Source organism: Octopus bimaculoides, chromosome 8 (assembly GCF_046866305.1).
Source record: "Octopus bimaculoides isolate indiv1 chromosome 8, ASM4686630v1, whole genome shotgun sequence".
NCBI lineage: Eukaryota > Metazoa > Mollusca > Cephalopoda > Octopoda > Octopodidae > Octopus > Octopus bimaculoides.
The window spans coordinates 75,533,133-75,551,218 of NC_142935.1; the positions used below are offsets into that span (position 1 = coordinate 75,533,133).

The 18,086-nt window shown below is 33.8% G+C and overlaps 1 protein-coding gene across 5 annotated transcripts in view; it reads right to left on the reverse strand.

The window, feature by feature from the left end:
- Positions 1 to 18,086, reverse strand: part of LOC106875671 (lysosomal cholesterol signaling protein) — a 50,339-nt gene that overhangs the window by 13,098 nt on the left and 19,155 nt on the right. For all 5 annotated transcript variants that reach the window (XM_014923912.3, XM_052970168.2, XM_089356654.1 and 2 more), the window contains 10 exons: positions 17,632 to 17,919; positions 16,052 to 16,166; positions 12,599 to 12,764; positions 9,979 to 10,134; positions 8,465 to 8,548; positions 7,861 to 8,069; positions 5,876 to 5,969; positions 5,344 to 5,599; positions 1,442 to 1,683; positions 684 to 779 (listed from right to left, as the gene is read on the reverse strand). In XM_014923912.3, coding sequence (XP_014779398.2) covers positions 684 to 779; positions 1,442 to 1,683; positions 5,344 to 5,599; positions 5,876 to 5,969; positions 7,861 to 8,069; positions 8,465 to 8,548; positions 9,979 to 10,134; positions 12,599 to 12,764; positions 16,052 to 16,166; positions 17,632 to 17,919 — 1,706 coding nt within the window. The remainder of the gene's footprint in view (positions 1 to 683; positions 780 to 1,441; positions 1,684 to 5,343; positions 5,600 to 5,875; positions 5,970 to 7,860; positions 8,070 to 8,464; positions 8,549 to 9,978; positions 10,135 to 12,598; positions 12,765 to 16,051; positions 16,167 to 17,631; positions 17,920 to 18,086) is intronic.

Below are 18,086 nucleotides of genomic sequence, written 5' to 3' on the forward strand. Positions count from 1 at the left end.
AAATACCTGTGAGTATTGGAAAATTCAACAGTCTTTCATATAAAAAGTTGATAAGCATTCAAAGTTGAAATATGTATTTGATGAATAAGCTTCAAATTCCTCTAGATATTATTTTGTTAATAAATCAACACAATATGTAAAGCTTTTATATTTAAAACTTATAACTCTTCCTGCATATATTTCTAAAATGTAGACTGCCTAAGGGTTTCACTTAATATTCTGTATAATCAAGAATTTGGAGGGGTTTAGTCTAATATCTTTTCTTTTATTCTTTTACTTGTTTCAATGCTGAGGCACTGCCTTGAATTTTTAGTTGAATGAATCGACCTCAGTACTTATCTTTTTTTTAAGCTTAGTACTTATTCTATCAGTTTCTTTTGCCAAACTGCTAAGTTACAAGGACGTAAGCACACCAACATTGGTTGTCAAGTGGCAGAGGGGGAACAAACACTGACACAAAGACATACATACATACATACATATATACATACATACATACATACATACATTTACATACATACATACATACATATACAACAGGTTTCTTTCTGTCTAGCAAATCTACTCACAAGACTTTGGTTGGCTTGTGGCTACAATAGAAGACACTTGCCAAGATGTCACACAGTGGGACTGAACCCAGAACCATGTAGTTGGAAAACAAGGAAAGAACTGACATAACTTACCAATCCACTTGACAAAACTCCATGGAAAAAGACAACTTCTACATAAGTTCCTGTTTTCTTACCACTCATCAGCCGCCAGAAGTTTAAGAAAAGAGACTAAAAGAATTAAAAGGATAAATTAGAAAAAAAACCCAGCTGATCCTGTACTTATTTTGGAAAGAAAAGTGGATATACAATATTTTTATATTTTAAATGTTAATGAAATAATTTAGAAATAGTTTGCAAAAAAATAAAAATCAATTCTAAATCACAAATGTTTCAGCTTAGGAAACTGAGAAGGATAAATATCTCTGTGGATAATATGCTTTTGTATTGCCGGGTGTGTTTCCTGAGGGAAAAATTGAACTTGGCACTGAACAGCAACAAAATACTTATCAGTTCCTCACCACTTAGTTGCTTCAAACACAGTATTATACTAGAGTCACCTATCAGTCATAAAACAATTAGTAAAACTGCTACTTGTTTTCAGATATTGTTTTCCAGAAACTTACCTACCCTCTAATCTATGATGTTTAATCATTAATAAATGATAACTAAGACATTATTAATTTCTGTTATCTAATAATATTTTTCTATTTTTCACATCAAGGTACGAAAAACATCCCATTAGCTCAAAGGAACTGATGTCTCTAACATAGCTCCTTCCTTTCTTTAAAGATGAGCAAAAATAAATAAACAAAAATAATAATTCCTCCCTCTACATCGTAACAATCAGTTGTGAGAAATAATACTATAATAGTATAAAGCATAATACTTACTATACACATCGAAAAAAGAAGACACAATAAAAGAATGATATGTTTGGAGATTTGTAGAGATTCTTCAGGTAATTCTTCTTGGGAAGTAATTTCTATTTTGTCAATATCAGAATTTGCAGTTGAAGGTTCTGCTTGAAAGTAGTTCTCAAGAAGATGTACTTTAGAATCATTCAGATCTGTGGAATTTGGTGATAAATCTAAATCTTCAATACTTTGTTCTTCAAAACTTGTAAAATTTACATCTGTAAGAAATTCATATATTTTCTATAATTTGTCATAAAATATCCAATTTGTAAAAACTTTTGTTAACCTTCATAAAAATCAAATACAATATGGGAGTAGCAGAGAATATAATCTCATCTAGTAACCAGCTCAATATTTCATAAACCAAACTCTCAACAACATGGACATAGTAGATCCCTAATTACTGATATGTAGTCTATCGGTGTCCGATGACAACAAAGTCTGTGTTCTCAGTGATGAGAGCACATGTGACTCCGCAGTTCAAAGCTGGAAGCACACAGATACCCACAGATGTCAGTGATAGTCTGTTGACTGGACTGAGGTGGATTCTACCGTGATGTCTTTCTCTTGTAGCATCAAGACCCTGTCACCTGTCTTCTTCAAAGGCAGCTGCTGCTTGTGAGGTGAGAGACCTCTATGCTGATCTGTTTGCAGCTGACGCTTCAAGTTCATGTAGTTTAATGCTTCTCCATTTGAGGTTACTTTTCAGAGTGTCTTTGTACCTCAGTTTAGGTCTTCCTTGTTTGCATGAGTTCACCATACAACAGCTGTCTGAGCACACAGTTATCAGTCATTCTGATGACATGGCCAATCCAGCATAACTGAGCCTTCAGCAACATTGACTCAATGCTTGTTTTACAAGCTCTGTGCAGCACTTCTTGGTTTGTCACACTGTCCTGCCAGCAAATGCCCTTGATCCTGTGCAGTGTCCTTGTGGGGAAACTGTGCCAGCTGTTTGATGTGTCAACAGCATGGGGTCCATGTTTGACATCCATAAAATAGTGTAGAAACAACTACAGCTTTGTAGATTTTGAGCTTGGTCAATAGTTTGACACCTTTCTGCTGGAGGACTTTCACTTTCAGTCTTCCAAGTGCTTGGCTGGCCTTGTAGATTCTGGATGAAAATTTGCTGTCAAATGATCCATCAGCTGAGATTGTAATGCCAAGGTACCTGAAACTCTCCACACACTTAAGCTGGATTCCTTCAATAGTGATGTTTGGTTGAGGGCAAATTATGCTCAGGGCTGCTTGGACTCCATTTTCTCAAGGCTGATGGTCACTCCAAAAGAGCCTTGATGCTTCTGCAAAGTAATCAACAATGGTCTGCAGGTTGTTTTCGTTGTGTGCCATAAGTCATCTGCAAATAGGGCTACAGTGATAAGCTTTTCCACTGTCTTGGTTCAAGCAGAGAGTTGGTGGAGGTCAAAAATAGCCCTGTCTGAGTGATATTTGATGTATATGCTCAGGTCCTAGGTCTTTCACTGTGTAAAGTAGGACTTGTGTGAAGAACAAGTTGAATAAAACAGGGGTGAATATGCAGCCCTGTTTAATGCCATAGGAAATACTGAAAGAGTTGGTGCAATCACCATTGCAAAGAACTTGACCGATCATATAGTCACAAAAGATCCCTAATTACTACAGAAGAAATATTCACATTTATTTGATTGCCCCACCTTTTTTTTTTTTTGCAATTTTTTCTTTTTTACAATTTTCATAATTGAAAAGTTTACAGTTCAGTATATATTAATATCAAAGGTGGTGTCCAATTAGTTTGTCAAAGGTCGAATCACCTGGTTAACTCAGCAGCAGCAGCCAAGTTAGAATGCCACCAGGTTATTAAACAAATACTGAAACAAATTAATGAACTAGCATTAAGGAATACCGGCTTGCTATTAAAATTAAGATGTGGAGAATAACAAAAGTTGGAATGGAGTGATGAAAAGAAAAAGAAACCGAAAATAATAAGGTAAAATATTTACTTTCATAAATTTTTCTCTTTAGTTTCTTTCATTTTTTTTATTGAACACATCAAAACAAAGGCATAGATAAAATGAAACATATAGAATATAGATGGTTTTATGAATTATACTTATGTATTGATACGTAAGAAAATTATAATTTAAAAAATAAAATTTATTTATTGAAAATACTTTATTAAGCTAAAAATTTGTCAAGAACAAAAATAACAACTAAAAATTAAAGCAAATTACAAAATACTGGGATATTAAAATTTCAGATTGCAGCAGATAGCTTCTACAGATCCGAACTTAGAAAATTTAGGTTTAAAATTAAATCTGCTTACAATTAACATTACCATATTTGGTAATATTGACTACAGCTGCTAGCTGCCCTAATGTCCTTGAATGTTATCAAAAGACCCATTGACATTTTTTTCCAGCTAATCTTTTTTTATGTCAGTTTTGCATTAGAAAGAGCATTCACCAGTAGAAACCAAACCAAACAAACACCAGAGCATAATACAATCCTTGGGCCTACCATTAAAGTCATGTCAGCCTAGAACACAGACATTAAATGATGATGATGATAATGATGACGATTTTGATGAGCATTGACAGATAAAAAAGAAAGTTTTAATTTTCACAAAACCTTTTAGCAAATCTATGTAAACCCTGAAATTTGGGTTTCTCAAGAGATTTCTCTTACTGCAGCCAGAAGTTATATGACTCTAGACCTACATCAATAAGATATCTCTCAACTCTCTTTAAAAATTACACATTTACTTACAAAAATATACGACAAACAATACATTACATATATTTTTACTTAGTAATATTAGAAACGTTGTTGAAGATATTTCCTTTTTCTCACACTTGTAATTACATCTACTTCATTTAAACCCATCACACTACAAGAAGATTATGAGGACAAAGTAGTGAGAAGGATTTTAAGACATTAGACCTCACAGAGGAGATAACAAGAGACTGAGACTTCTGGTGGTTTGCTTGGTTAAGAAGATATACCAAGCTAAGTAAAACTGTGCCATTCATACAAACAGGCATGCCCTCTACGGCCTCTCAGCCAAGAAGTTCTTTTCTTGAGAACTTGCAGGTGCTAGTGACACATATAAAAAGCACTTGTGCCAGTGTCATGTAAAACCACTTGTGCCGGTGTCATATAAAAGTGCCCATGATGGTGCCATGTAAAAGCACCCAGTATACTCTGTAAAGTGATTGGCATTAGGAAGGGCATCCAGTCATAGAAACCATGCCAAAACGTCAACTGGAGCTGGGCAGCTCTTCAGTTGGCCAGCTCCTGGCAAACTGTCCAACCCATGCCAGCATGGAAAGCAAATGTTAAATGATGACAATGATGAGCAAATGCTTCCAGGATTTTCATTTTTTTTGTTCTAAATCATGTCTATCCTATTTCTAATGTCCTATTTGCTATCTCTGTATTGCTTCTTTTGACTGGTTTCTTTTTGTTAGATGAAGTTTTGCAATTTGGTATTGTTTGTACACGTAATCAACACATTTTTCATGATTGAAAAACGATGATGATGATGATGATGACTTTTCAGGAATTAATCTCATTGTTATCTCCTCTCTATTTCTGGAATTACATATTAAACAAGACCCACTCAGAATACCTCAAAAACCACTTGCAACAACTATTCAACACCTATTTGTTTCCCAAACTTAAGCAATAACCACTTTTTCCATGCATGCAGATTTTAACTGAAGCCAGAATAATAAAATGAAACAACTTGGCGATGTTCTGACCTAAACTCTGATAACCAATTGACTAACAATGATGATGAATTGTCCTGGTTCCATCAAAGTACATACAAACTTCAAACAGAAAGCTTTTTATAATAGAATATTTATAAACCATCAACTCTTGTTCTCAAGAAAACTTACTTGTTTGATTTGTTTGGTTTTCAAATTCAAAGAAATGGTTAGCTTCAACATCATTATTAATACTTGATGGTTGTAAAGTTTCTTGTAATGAATGGTTAAACTCTGCATTTTCAGATCTTTCCTGAGGATTTTTGTCAGTTTGATTAGAATTAGAAGACATAAGCTGATATTTGTCTTTTTGTTTCCTCTGTCCAATAATCAGGGCAGCACTGGTTATTGTTATTGATATTAAAAGGATTACAAACTTTATCACAATCTATAAAAATAAAAACAAAAAAGAGGCAAGATAAGAAAAATTTAATAAGTTGATGATTGGAGAAATTGTTTTTCGACCACTACTTTGATGGCATTTGTTCGTTTATGTTATAAAGTCATGCTATACAACACAACATGGTTGTCATACTATACATGTACAGAGTAATGTCACAAGTGCTAAGACAGGAACAAAAAACTATGGTTCGTTAAAGATCTCAGCAACAACTGAGATGTTTGTGATATCATTACAAATTAAACAAATAATTAAATGGCATACCTGAATGAGACCATATTGTAGAGTAGGATCTATACTAACAGAATAATACTTCCAGCTGATTAAGAAGAGGATCCCTGTCAGGAAAACTGGAAGCCTAACACAGAAAGTATAGTCAAAAATGTTTTCTCCATAAGTAGATCAAAGAAGAACTTGCAAGATACATTATTTGAAAATCAAACAAAATATTACAGGAGAGGATGACTAAACTAGTCATTATTAGTTACTGAGTTTTAAAATAGTTTCCTTTTTTATCAAATAATAACAATAACTTCTCCAAAGGGAAACTAAAATCTGAGCAACTTCAATTTTTACCTAACTTGAAAAAAAATAACAATAGTGAAAAACAATGAGTGAGTGTTTGTTTACTCATCTCTGAAGACCTCACAATGAGAAGTAGGGGTGAAATTGTACCTGGGATCTGTGATAGGGGTTCATTGAGATGTTATCAACATAAAATGTTTTGTATATTGTAAGAAAGTTATAAACCTGTAGACTGCAGAGAATGGATGATAGAACACACGTTTATGTACTACACTGAAGAGAATATTCAGATGTTGTGAGATTGAACACAGAATATTTTAAGTTAAAAAGTACTTAGCCAGCATTGTTTTTAATTAGTGCAGTGATGCATATTTTTCATGAGTAGGTACTGAGAAACTGCTGCTGAAAGCTTTGTAAACAAATGGAGTGAATATTAAATCATTGTAGGTTGTCATTTTAGATGATTCAGGCCCAGTAAAATTTTGGCATGCAAGTTCGGTGAAGTATCCAAGGGAGGGAATTAAGATATTATTAGCGGTAATGTTGCACAAGAGAAACCAAACTAAACTTCAGTGATAAAACAGTACTAACAGTACTACAGTGATAAAATAGTTGGTAGTTGTACAGAATATTAGGAAGAACATGTGCATTGTTGAATTATAGAATTAAGTTTTTTCAAGAAAGTGATGGTTCTACAGAATATTGGCAGCATGTTTGAGAAATACAATTATTCAGTTTCTAAAGACTACACATTTAGCAGCATTGGTATGTTGTTCCTTAGAGTTTTAAGTGTATGCAAGATTTTGTACCATGTAAATATTTTTCTTGCATTTTAAAGAGTGTTTTGAAATAAAGGTGCAAAATTACAATGAAGAGAAGAGGATGTGAATAAAATTACTTGGATTTCTAGTGAAGTCTGGTTGGGGTTCTTGATGCTGCTTATTGTTTTTAATAGGATGTATTCTGGTTTTCTATTTTATAGTAATTCTTTTAAGTAAACTGCCTTGTTCTTACATGTAGCTAAATTTCTGTTGTGCCTCATTCCTGTGTTAACTTTTAAATTGCTCTTAAGTTGTTTATTTAAATGTAGAGAATTTAGCAAGAATATATTGCCACTTCACCTTGAGGTGTTGTCTCGGTTACAAATGTAACACAAAGTATTGCAAGATTGAAATCTCCTATTTTGTAGAGCAGAGGTATATGGCTTGATGGAATGGTGGACAAGGTTGGTAATGATATATGTTGGTTATATCTGTTTTAATATAGGTAGTTCTTATTTCAAATGATTTTAAGATGATATCAAAAACCAAAAGATTCTGTTCAAGTGAGATCTATGTTTTTGAGTAAATCTCTGTATTTACAAAAATATGTTAAACCTGCTTCAGCATTTTTCGTTTTACAGCTCAGAAGAGGAAGAGTAGATCTTTAAGACTAGTGGGAGGAAGAGAGGAATTTATCCTTAAAATGGAGACCTAGCTCAAATGTTTGTAACAGGGCAAACTCCACTAAGGGCACTCAAGGACTAGATGAAACCACAATATAGATTTGTGTAAAAGATGATTGATAACTGAATAGAATACACAAAAGATCTTTCTTTGTCAGCAAATAGTAGTGGTAGTGATTGTGTGATGGTAATGGTAGTGGCGATGATGTTATGCTGATGACAACAAAATTAAACAATGTTTTGTCCAATAATCAATTTGCAAACAAGAGGAAGTACTTACCCAAAGCCAATTAAAGAAAACAGAAAATGGTTTTGCAGCCAGTCTGTTTTTTGTCGAGTGCGAAGAATACAAATAGTAATACTAAGTAGACAGGTCCAACTATTGGAAGATAAATCACCAACATTGATAAAAATGAATTCCACATAATGTTGCCAGTTGAAAAGCTTTCTATCAGAATGGCAGCAGATCAGTCCAATAGCACGAAATATCTGTAATAAATAAGCAGGTGGAATCACAACAATCATAAACAATTTACAGTTAAACATAATCTTGATTTTACATTTGATAGAACCCATAAGTACAACAATTATTAAAAGTAGCTTTATTTTATGAAACTGCAACTAACCAGTAACAAAACCAAACTGTTATTAACCTTACATGAGTTATCACTTAACAACAATGATTTTTTTCTTCAATAGGAACAATGACATGAATTTGTAGGCCAACTGAATTGACTGGAACTTACTGAAATGAAAGGTAAAGTAAATTCCAGCAAAATTTATATTTAGAATAGCAGAGTAAACTTAATACTGTAGGTGTTTGCTCTGGCATGCTGCTATTTAAGCTAACTCACAACTCTTATTTTATTAATGATAATCATTACCTGTGATATGGCAAGGCATAATGTAAACAGATGAGGAACTTTTTTCCAACGACGCGTGATAACAAATATTACACAAATCCAAACCTTTAACGAAAAGAAAATACTTTTTAAATGGATTATTATAAATAACATGTGAGGAAATATAACTAAAACATAAAATTAAGAAATAAACCAATATGATATAGATAATGTTTTGCTGTACATGTTCATTTAAGCCTGAAACCTGTAGTGGTGTGTACAGAGAAGATAGGGGAAACAGATTAGTTTAATGTGATGCTACCTCAACTCTTTCATATTTACAAGTGGTGAATAATCTAGCATAGAATTCAGATCTACTGCAGCAACTAGTATTTCAACCATTTTGACATTGTAAGACTTAATGTGATATAAGTAGTCTTATCAAAAAGAAACTGAACTTCTAAAACAGCAGACCAACCATCCACTACGATGCTATATACATGAGTAATTTTCACCTTTAGTCTAATAACAGCCACATCACATGTCAGTTATTCATTCATATAGAGGTGCAAAAGTGAATGTAGTTACAGTGCAGTGGGCAATTTGTTGCAAGTTGAACAAAGGATTTTGGGAGTGATGATCTTGTCTTAGAACATTTAAATAGAGAAAAACTTTATGAAGATTTTTCCTAATGTTGTAACAAGCCTATGGGATGAGAAATGTTTAAACTGTACACAATGTCACAAGTGGCACCAATGTTTCAAAGATCACTTCCAAAGATGATCTCAAATCTGATGACCTTCCATTGTGAAAGTGCTTCCAGTGATCCATGCAAATTATCACCTGACTGTGAAAGAACCACCTTTGCAAAAATTTGAGCCAACTTTAAAAGGACAACTGAAAACGCATTGTGCCACCACAAAGTTTGTGCTGTTTGCTAACTGATGAACAACAAGAGAACTGTGTCACAGTCAGTAAGGAGTTGTTCCATCATTTAAATACTGATGAAAACTTTCTGGAAAGTGCCACAGTAGGTGAAAAAACATGGGTGTACATCTGTGATGTCAAAATAAAAAGGTAATCATTGCAATGTGTTCTTCAACAATGTGCTAGATCATCATTGCTGCAATTAAAACAAGTATGGCTGAGTCAGCCAAATGTGAAGGTGATGTTGATCAGTTTTTTTGACTGGAAGAACATCATAGGTTTGCTACATGTGGTCAGATGATTAGTAAAGAGTCTTAATTGGATGCCCTGCAGTGTTTGAGAGAATTAGTATAAAGACAGAGGTCTGATGGATGGACAAATGAAACATGGATGTTGCATAACAACACAATTGCTCAAATGTCACTCCATGGCCTTTTGGCAGAGCATAAGATGACTTCTGCAACCCAGCTGCTTTACTCTCTGGATTTGATACCACAAACATTTTCATAGTCCCAAAGTTGAAATCTAGTCTAGCGTTAGAAAATGAATGTAAAACAGTTTTTAAAAGTGTTTAATAAATAAACAATAATTGATATAAAAAGTGAGCAAAGTAAAAATCATCTACTTACACAAAAAACGAGAGAAAGTGTGCTGATATCAAATGTAGTATCTCTAATGATCTTAGAGTAAATGGAAGGGTGATGAGATAAGAATGTCATCATTCTGGCAGAAATGAACATCAGTGGAGCTGAGAAAATTGTGCATAAAACCAAGCCACTTGCAGTCTGTAAAGGCAAAACATCATAAAATGTATACCTTGATAAAACTGATTTTGTTAGGTAGGCAAAGCAACTGAAAATTATGAGGGAAAGTCAGTTATTTACTCATTAGTTAATTTGAAAAGGAAGAACAGTAATTATAACCTTTTAAATGGTTGGATTTTGAGTTCAAGAGCAACGCCATTGTACAGTTTGTGGAGATGACACTAAAACATAATAGTTACACTGAATGAATCTAGAAGAGTGATGATAGAGTTAACAAACTCAGATAAGCAGAAATCATTGAAGTTGTAATAAAAAAGAAAAGTAAACAAGACACAGTTCAACAGTTTGATGATGATCCAATGTTTGAAGATGTCTGTAAATGTAAGATGAGTTTCCTTTCCTGGTATGTAGTCTATTGTTAGTGAAGATGGTGAATGGTACAAAGCAGCTGACATATCATTTGTACTATAAATATTAATTGAGCTAAATTAGTTGGTAACTGAAAGTTTCCAAAGGAGCCAAGCATGTGTAGACCAACTTCAATTTGTATTATTATCTCATTTATTTGGGATAATTTCAGAGCTCTGATGCCTTCCTCAAGGGCACTGGAAATGTAAATTAAGTGACTCAGCTACAACCAGGAATCATAACTGAGTCACAGACGCAACTTGTAGAAAGCATACTTGATTCAGACAAAAATTAACACCTTTTTGAGATGTTAGCCATGAAAGTTCTATCACTAAAATCATGGCAACAACAGAAACAAACACTAGGCTGTTAACAATAGCTCTCAAGTTTTCAAACTAACTGAATCAGGTCACCATAAAACAGTGCCACTTGAACAAACTATCAATACATAAATCTTCTAACATATACTCTCTGGTAGCAGGAAAACCACCACAAATTCAAATAATAGATATAATCACGTGATCAAGATCACGGTCAATGACTGACCAGGCTGTCTGCTGTTGTTACACATCGCTCATCACAATGTGTTTTGCATTGTTTTAGCCTTCAAATGGCTCAGTAAGCAGTCCAACATTCTCCCCCCCCCCCCACACACACACTGATCAGAAGGGGGATTGAAGCAACATGAATTGAAGTGCTTTGCTCCAGAACACAATGCACTGCCCAGTCTGGAAACTGAGCCCACAATCTAGTGATCATGAGTGCAACAGCCTAACTACGAGGCTACATGCCTTCACAATAGATATAATATAATATAATATAATGAACTTATCGTATCCAGTGCTCAGGTGCACTACAACTCATCAGAAAAAGTAACCAAACATGCATGAACAGTATATAGAATATGCACAGGAAATGAACAGTGAATTTAAGGCAGCATGCAAGTTTTGAAGGATGTAATGTCTCAACAGCTAACAAATGATGCAGATAGTTTATTCCAAGCTTCAGCAATTCTGAGCCTGAAGAAATATTTCTAAAAATCATGGTTGTTGTATTGTTTCTTGATCTTGTAAGCATGTCCTTGAGTGTTAGACATAAGGAATTTGGGAAGATGCCTGAGGTTATTGTTGGAAAGATGGTGGACAATTTTGTTGGTGTCTACCAACTTAGTTGCCAGATGTCAGAGCTTTAATATGTCCAGAAAAGCAAGATGTTCAGAATATGGTAGTTGCCTGACAGCCAGAATTCATCTGCTTGCACGTTTCTGAACAGATTCCAGGAAATTGATATGCTGAGCAAGATAGGGGTTCCAGCTTTAAATAGATAGCCAGAGAGCAGCTAAAAAAGGTCTTATTGAGTGATGCTATGACACCCTCAGCTTTCTTGATAATTTTAGAAATGTGGTTTGTCCAATGCAAATTGCTGTTGACAATAATGCCCAGGTCACATTCACTATCAGACTTCTTAAGATTGGTGTTATTGAAGGAGTATGTAAAAGCTAGATTTTTCCTCCCATTTTTTACAATTTTATCATTTCATTTTTTTGCTGAATAGACAATATATTTTACACTATTGAATTATTAATGCTAAAGAGCTTATATTGATGATGATGATTAACAATGAAGTTGCTAACTATAATGGAGAAGGGAAAAAAGAAATGATGATGCATATGATGATGATGATGATGATGTCAACTAGACAGCATCAAATAAAATGTAGCAACAGTATTGTTGTTTATAAATATGGTTACAGCAATATTAAAGATGATTATAATGAACACTATTAAAACAACTACAACAGCAATAACAAAAACAATAATAAAAAAATAATGATATTTCTATTTTTAGGCACAAGGCCAGCAATTCTGAGGTAAAGAATTTTGTTAAAATTGATGACCCAAGTACTCCACAGGTACTTTATTTTATCAACCCCAAAAAGATGAAAGGCAACATTAATATTTATGAAAATGAAAACCTAATTATAGTAGTGATAAGGTTAAAGATTTTGACCATATGAGCAATGACAAGCTTGATTGTAACATCCTTAAATAGCAAACTCTAGAAAACAGTAAACTTACAATAGTAGTAGCAATGGAATACTGGCTTGCATAGATGAAGGCTGACGGAGCAGTAGGGAATGTTCCATAAAGAAAGCCATTCATACTAAGTGAGCTTGTCTCATTTGCATTAGCCCCTGGCTTGACAATATAGATAACTTGCCAGGTTACAAGTGGTAACAATAGTCTGAAAAAATAAGATAAAACTGGTTAGAAACAATAAACAATAAACAAACATTTTGTGTTGTACACTCAACAAGCTTGGCATGAGAATGAATATTGTACCCTACTCACTTTCATCAAAAAGCAAGTAGTTCTGCCAGAACTCACTGTGCTATATGGAAGCAAGACTGAGAAATAGGTAGTTTAGCCATCAAATTGAGAAAATCTAGCTTCCAAACCAAAGTTCTTGCTATAGAGGTGGGAAGATGGAGGTTTGTGGACAAATCTGTCTATGATCTGGAACAGCTTTCAGTTTCTGGGAGAAATAGAACCTCAACTCTTAAGGAGTAATGAAAGAGGTGAATTTCCAAAGGTATAATTTACCCTTTGTTCAACTGTGTCTCAGACTAAGTTGGTGACAACATTCAAGGTACCTTGGCTCTGGGGTACTTCAAGCACCCAGGAAGGTGCAGGTTGCAATACAGACAGTAGAAGAGAACATGGTAGCAGAGGGGTATCCAGGAGTCATGAACTGGATGTGGCTCTACTCCCATATAGTGTAAGGAGTTAAGGGTCAAATGATTTGCATGAGGTTAGGAGGCTTCTTTGCTGAAGGCCTTCTGCTATTCAGCTTTCCCTAGCATTTTTTACTACCAGAGGGGGTGGTATACTTCAAAAGATTTACATGAGAGGGACAAATGAGTTATTGCTTGTTTCTTATTATCTCTTATCAATATTTTGATCTCAAAGTACAAATACAAAATAGATGTGGAGATAAATTTCTACATGTATTTCTTTCAAATTCCAAGAAAAATCTTTCTTTTGGCACATAAATCTATAAAATATATGATAATTATACAGTAAAACTATCGCAGTCAACAACACCTAACCAAGCTGAAAATATAAATTACTTATCATTCATCATTGACACTCTGTCAGCTACAATGACAAGGGTTCCAGTTGGTCAAATCAACAGAACAGCCTGCTCATGAAATAAACATGCAAGTCACTGAGCATTCCACAGACATGTATCGTTAACAAGTTACTACGAAGATTCAACATGATACAGAATGTGACAAGGCTGATCCTTTGAAATACAGGTACTACTCATTTTTGCAAACTGATTGGACTGGAGCAACGTGAAATAAAGTGTCTTACTCAAGGACACAATATGCCATCAGGAATTGAATTCCTGACCTTATGATCATGAGCTGAATACCCTAACCACTAAGCCATGAGCCTTCACTATGAGTGACTATACCCAAGTTGAGACAAACTACCACCTGAGTAAATTAGGAAAGTAACAGTAACAATACTACCCTTAAAGCAAATAGATCCCTCTCCTTGGAATGAAAAAGGTTCTAGGTCTGTTAGAACAAGTAACCACAATGATAAAAAAACAGTATACATACACATGCACACATACATATACGTTAATAAACATACATTTATATATATTCATATAATGATGGCTGTCAATTCATAGATGAGTATAAGCATCACTGACATATCCTAGATGCGAAAGACAATGACTGTCAGCAATGTCCGAGGTGAAATTTAAATTCAATAACAGCTTGCACAACACCAATACAACTCTCACCTACAAAGCCAAATAGTCCAGAAACAAGCAAGAGCAAAATCTCCGGCTTCACAATGAGGTGGATGTTATTTCAGAATTTCCTTCTCCTAGAGTGATCTCTAAACAAAGACTAGGGATCTCCTACTCCCAGCTATTGGGTGGGCATTGATTCTACTGACTTCATTTGTCCTTTAATAGATTTTGTTTTTCACCCTGCAGGGTGTCTATCAAAAGTCACCTCCTGTACCAAGCAAGCTTCTTAAGTGACACAAAGTTCAACCTACTCACACACATACATAAACAGCCATAACCTCACATGCACACACACATACGTACATACATGTGTTATCATTACACACACACACACACACACAGACCTGTGCGCATGCACATACCCACACATGCCTCCTTTACTTGCACTCTCCTGTCTTAGAAAGAACTTTTTCTTCACCCATTCCCTTCCAGTCATTTCAATATGTGACCGGGTGTGTATCGTTGGCGATTTTCTTTCTCCGTCTTCCCTTGTTTAAACTTTTTCTATATATCTGATGAAGAGATCCACTCAGAACATGAAATCCTCTTTCTTTTCTTTCCTTTCCTGAGCGTCCAATAACACAGTACTTGTACCACGTCCTCACGTTGTTGTTTTTTCTTGCTTGTTCTAGTTTGGATTGACTATATATATATATATATATATATATATATATATATATGTGTGTGTGTGTGTGTGTGTGTGTGTGTGTGTGTTTTTATATTATTAATAAATTCATAAACTCATCAATAATATACTCAGGAAATCAATATTTAATATTTTGAAAGACATACATCCAACATGACACGGCAACATAATAAATTTAAAATTTAAAATATAAATATCAATACATATAAAAATCTGAATATAGATAAATATATGTGTGAATATATATGCGTATAAAAATTTATGCGTAATTAAGCATGAATATTGTAAAGTCTAAAATATAAAATATAAAGGAACCTAAAATTTAAAGAGTTAAATATCTTACGATCGTTTCGCGGATATTACTATAATCACAAAGTGATCTAAAGATCATCTTATTATCAGTAATTCCGCTCTTCAGAGATGCATTAAGAACCAATAGTATATATATATAATATTAAAACATTAGAAATACCTCTGTAGTAAGAAGTTTGCTTCCCAACCACATGGTTTCGAGTTCAGTCCCACTGCATGGCCTCATCAGGTCGACCAAAGTCTTGTGAGAGGATTTGATAAAAAAATGAAAGAAGCCCATCATATATGTGTGTCTTTGTGTCTATGTGTCATTGTGTCTATGTGTCTTTGTGTCTATGTCCCCACCACCACTTGACAACCAGTGTTGGTGTGCTTACATCCCTGTAACCTAGCGTTTTGGCAAAAGAGAATGATAGAATAAGTACTAGGCTTTAAAAAATAAGTCTTGATTTGTTTGACCAAAACCTTTCAAGGGGGTGCTCCACCATGACAGCAACCAAATGACTGCAACAAGTAAAAGATAAAAAAATAAATTCTGTAATTGAAAAGCATAGGAAACTAAAGAAATTTTTGATAAAACAAAGGTAGGGTAACTGTCAACACATCTGCTTCTAACCCATTTACCATCAAGCAACCAGTAATCATCATAACACATAAGCCATCAAAATTCACATTGATTTTTTTTTTTTTGTTTTTTTGAGTTTCATTTTTTTTTTTTGTAAAATAAGAAATATAGACATACGTTTTAGCAAGAACCAATAAAAATGGAACAACTAATTGGATACCAAGCTGATTCTTAGTTTTTCCAACCAAATTCAGACCAAGGTAGAAGAGGGCAGATGCAGCAAATGCATTACCTGGAAAAGAAAAATCACATTAAAATACAACAATAAAAAAAAAAGTTAAATAAAGTTTATAATGTTCAGTGATTAAAAATAATTTTGATTTTTGAAATTGTTTAAACATGTATTTCATAAGCAAGATAATTATCCTCACAGTATATTTTTATCATAACAATTTATCATAAACAAACAGAAACTATGAGACACACATCTTGTAGAATGACACCAATACAGATTCTTGATGATCTACTTGCAGTATTTTGAATAAGTTGCACATTCACATCAAAGAGACACATAACAAGTTACTGCAAAAATAAGGTAAAATTAAAACTGCTGCTTATAAAATATGGGATTGGTCTTATTTACAAATTATATTTTTTGATTTCAAAGTCTGTGTTTTAGTGACCAAGATTATTCACATCAACCAATACAAAATGAATGAATTGACTTGGACATTGACTTGGACATTATACTGAATTTTTTCATAAGTTTCAAGATCTCCTTTTAAAGGTGAAGGAAATCAGATAAACAAGACTATACATGAATCAAATTTTTCAGCGATGATCATTCGATAGTAGTAGTTGTCAACTGGCTGTCAGCTGGTCAACATGTCTTTGTTTACATCAATTCTCTCTCTCTAGAGAGAGAGAGAGAGAGAGAGAGAGAGAGAGAGAGAGAGAGAAAGAGAGAGAAAGTGAGTGATAAGTGACATGTGTTCTTAACCTTCCCCCTCCCTTCCCCCTCTCTTAAGAACACATGTCACTTATCTCTCGCTTTCTCTCTCTCTCTCTCTCTCTCTAGAGAGAGAGAGAGAGAGAGAGAATTGATGTAAACAAAGACATGTGAGAGATAACTGGCATGTGTTTTTAAGAGAGTGTGAAAGAGAGAGAGAGAGAGAGAGAGAGAGAGAGAGAGAGAAAGCGAGTGATAAGTGACATGTGGTTTTAAGAGAGGGGGAAGGGAGGGGGAAGGTTAGGGTTAGGAGTCCCTGCAGTCTGCTACCTGCTGGCACGCCCTTTCCATCTTTCTTTATGGAAATTGCCAAATTGATGTAAACAAAGACATGTTGACCAGCTGACAGCCAGTTGACAATCAGCGAATGATCGCCAATTTTTCTTAACCATCTCTGTTTTTCAGTTTATTTTTTAAATAATTAAGATTTTTAAGAGGTTTAGTAAAATATCAGTAACTATATATCTTGGTATATAGTACATTGGTACTATATGACACAATATATAGATTTTGATGGGAAATCAATATGGATAGTCTTAAGTAGCTTAATATTAAAAGTGTTAAGAATATTAGAAGCATAAATGAAGTGTTCAAATGGAGAATGAATGATGGACTCAAAATAAAATCATATAAACAGACTACCAAAAATGTTTTTGCACTCATATGCTAATTTGGAAATTGTAGAAACACAATGCAGCACATGAATTAAGATTAAATATAATAAAGTATTAAAAACATTGTTACTTACCTAACACTGTCAGAATATTTTTTATAATGATGGGAATTGTTTGTTGAAAGATAAAATTGAACATAATTCCCAATATTGTCATAAATACTATGGGATTTTTGATTACATCCACAAGAATTTTTAAATTTACATAAGGTTGTTTTCTGTTTTCTTGAAAATTATTAGGATTTCGATTTTTATGTATTTCCATCATAATGAAACAAATAGGGTTAATCAAAGCTAACGAGATAGGAGCAAACAGGTAGATATATTTAAGATATATTGAATTGTCACCATATAAGGCTTTCACTGCAATAAAAAGAAGTAGAAATACAGGTAATAAAATAATTTGATAAAATTAACTGATTAATATATACTTAATAAAAGCTTATATTGTTTAAAAAAATAAACTCTTCCAATAGGACATGGCATTTTTCTGAAAAGTGAATAATTCAATATGTTAACATTGACCTCTA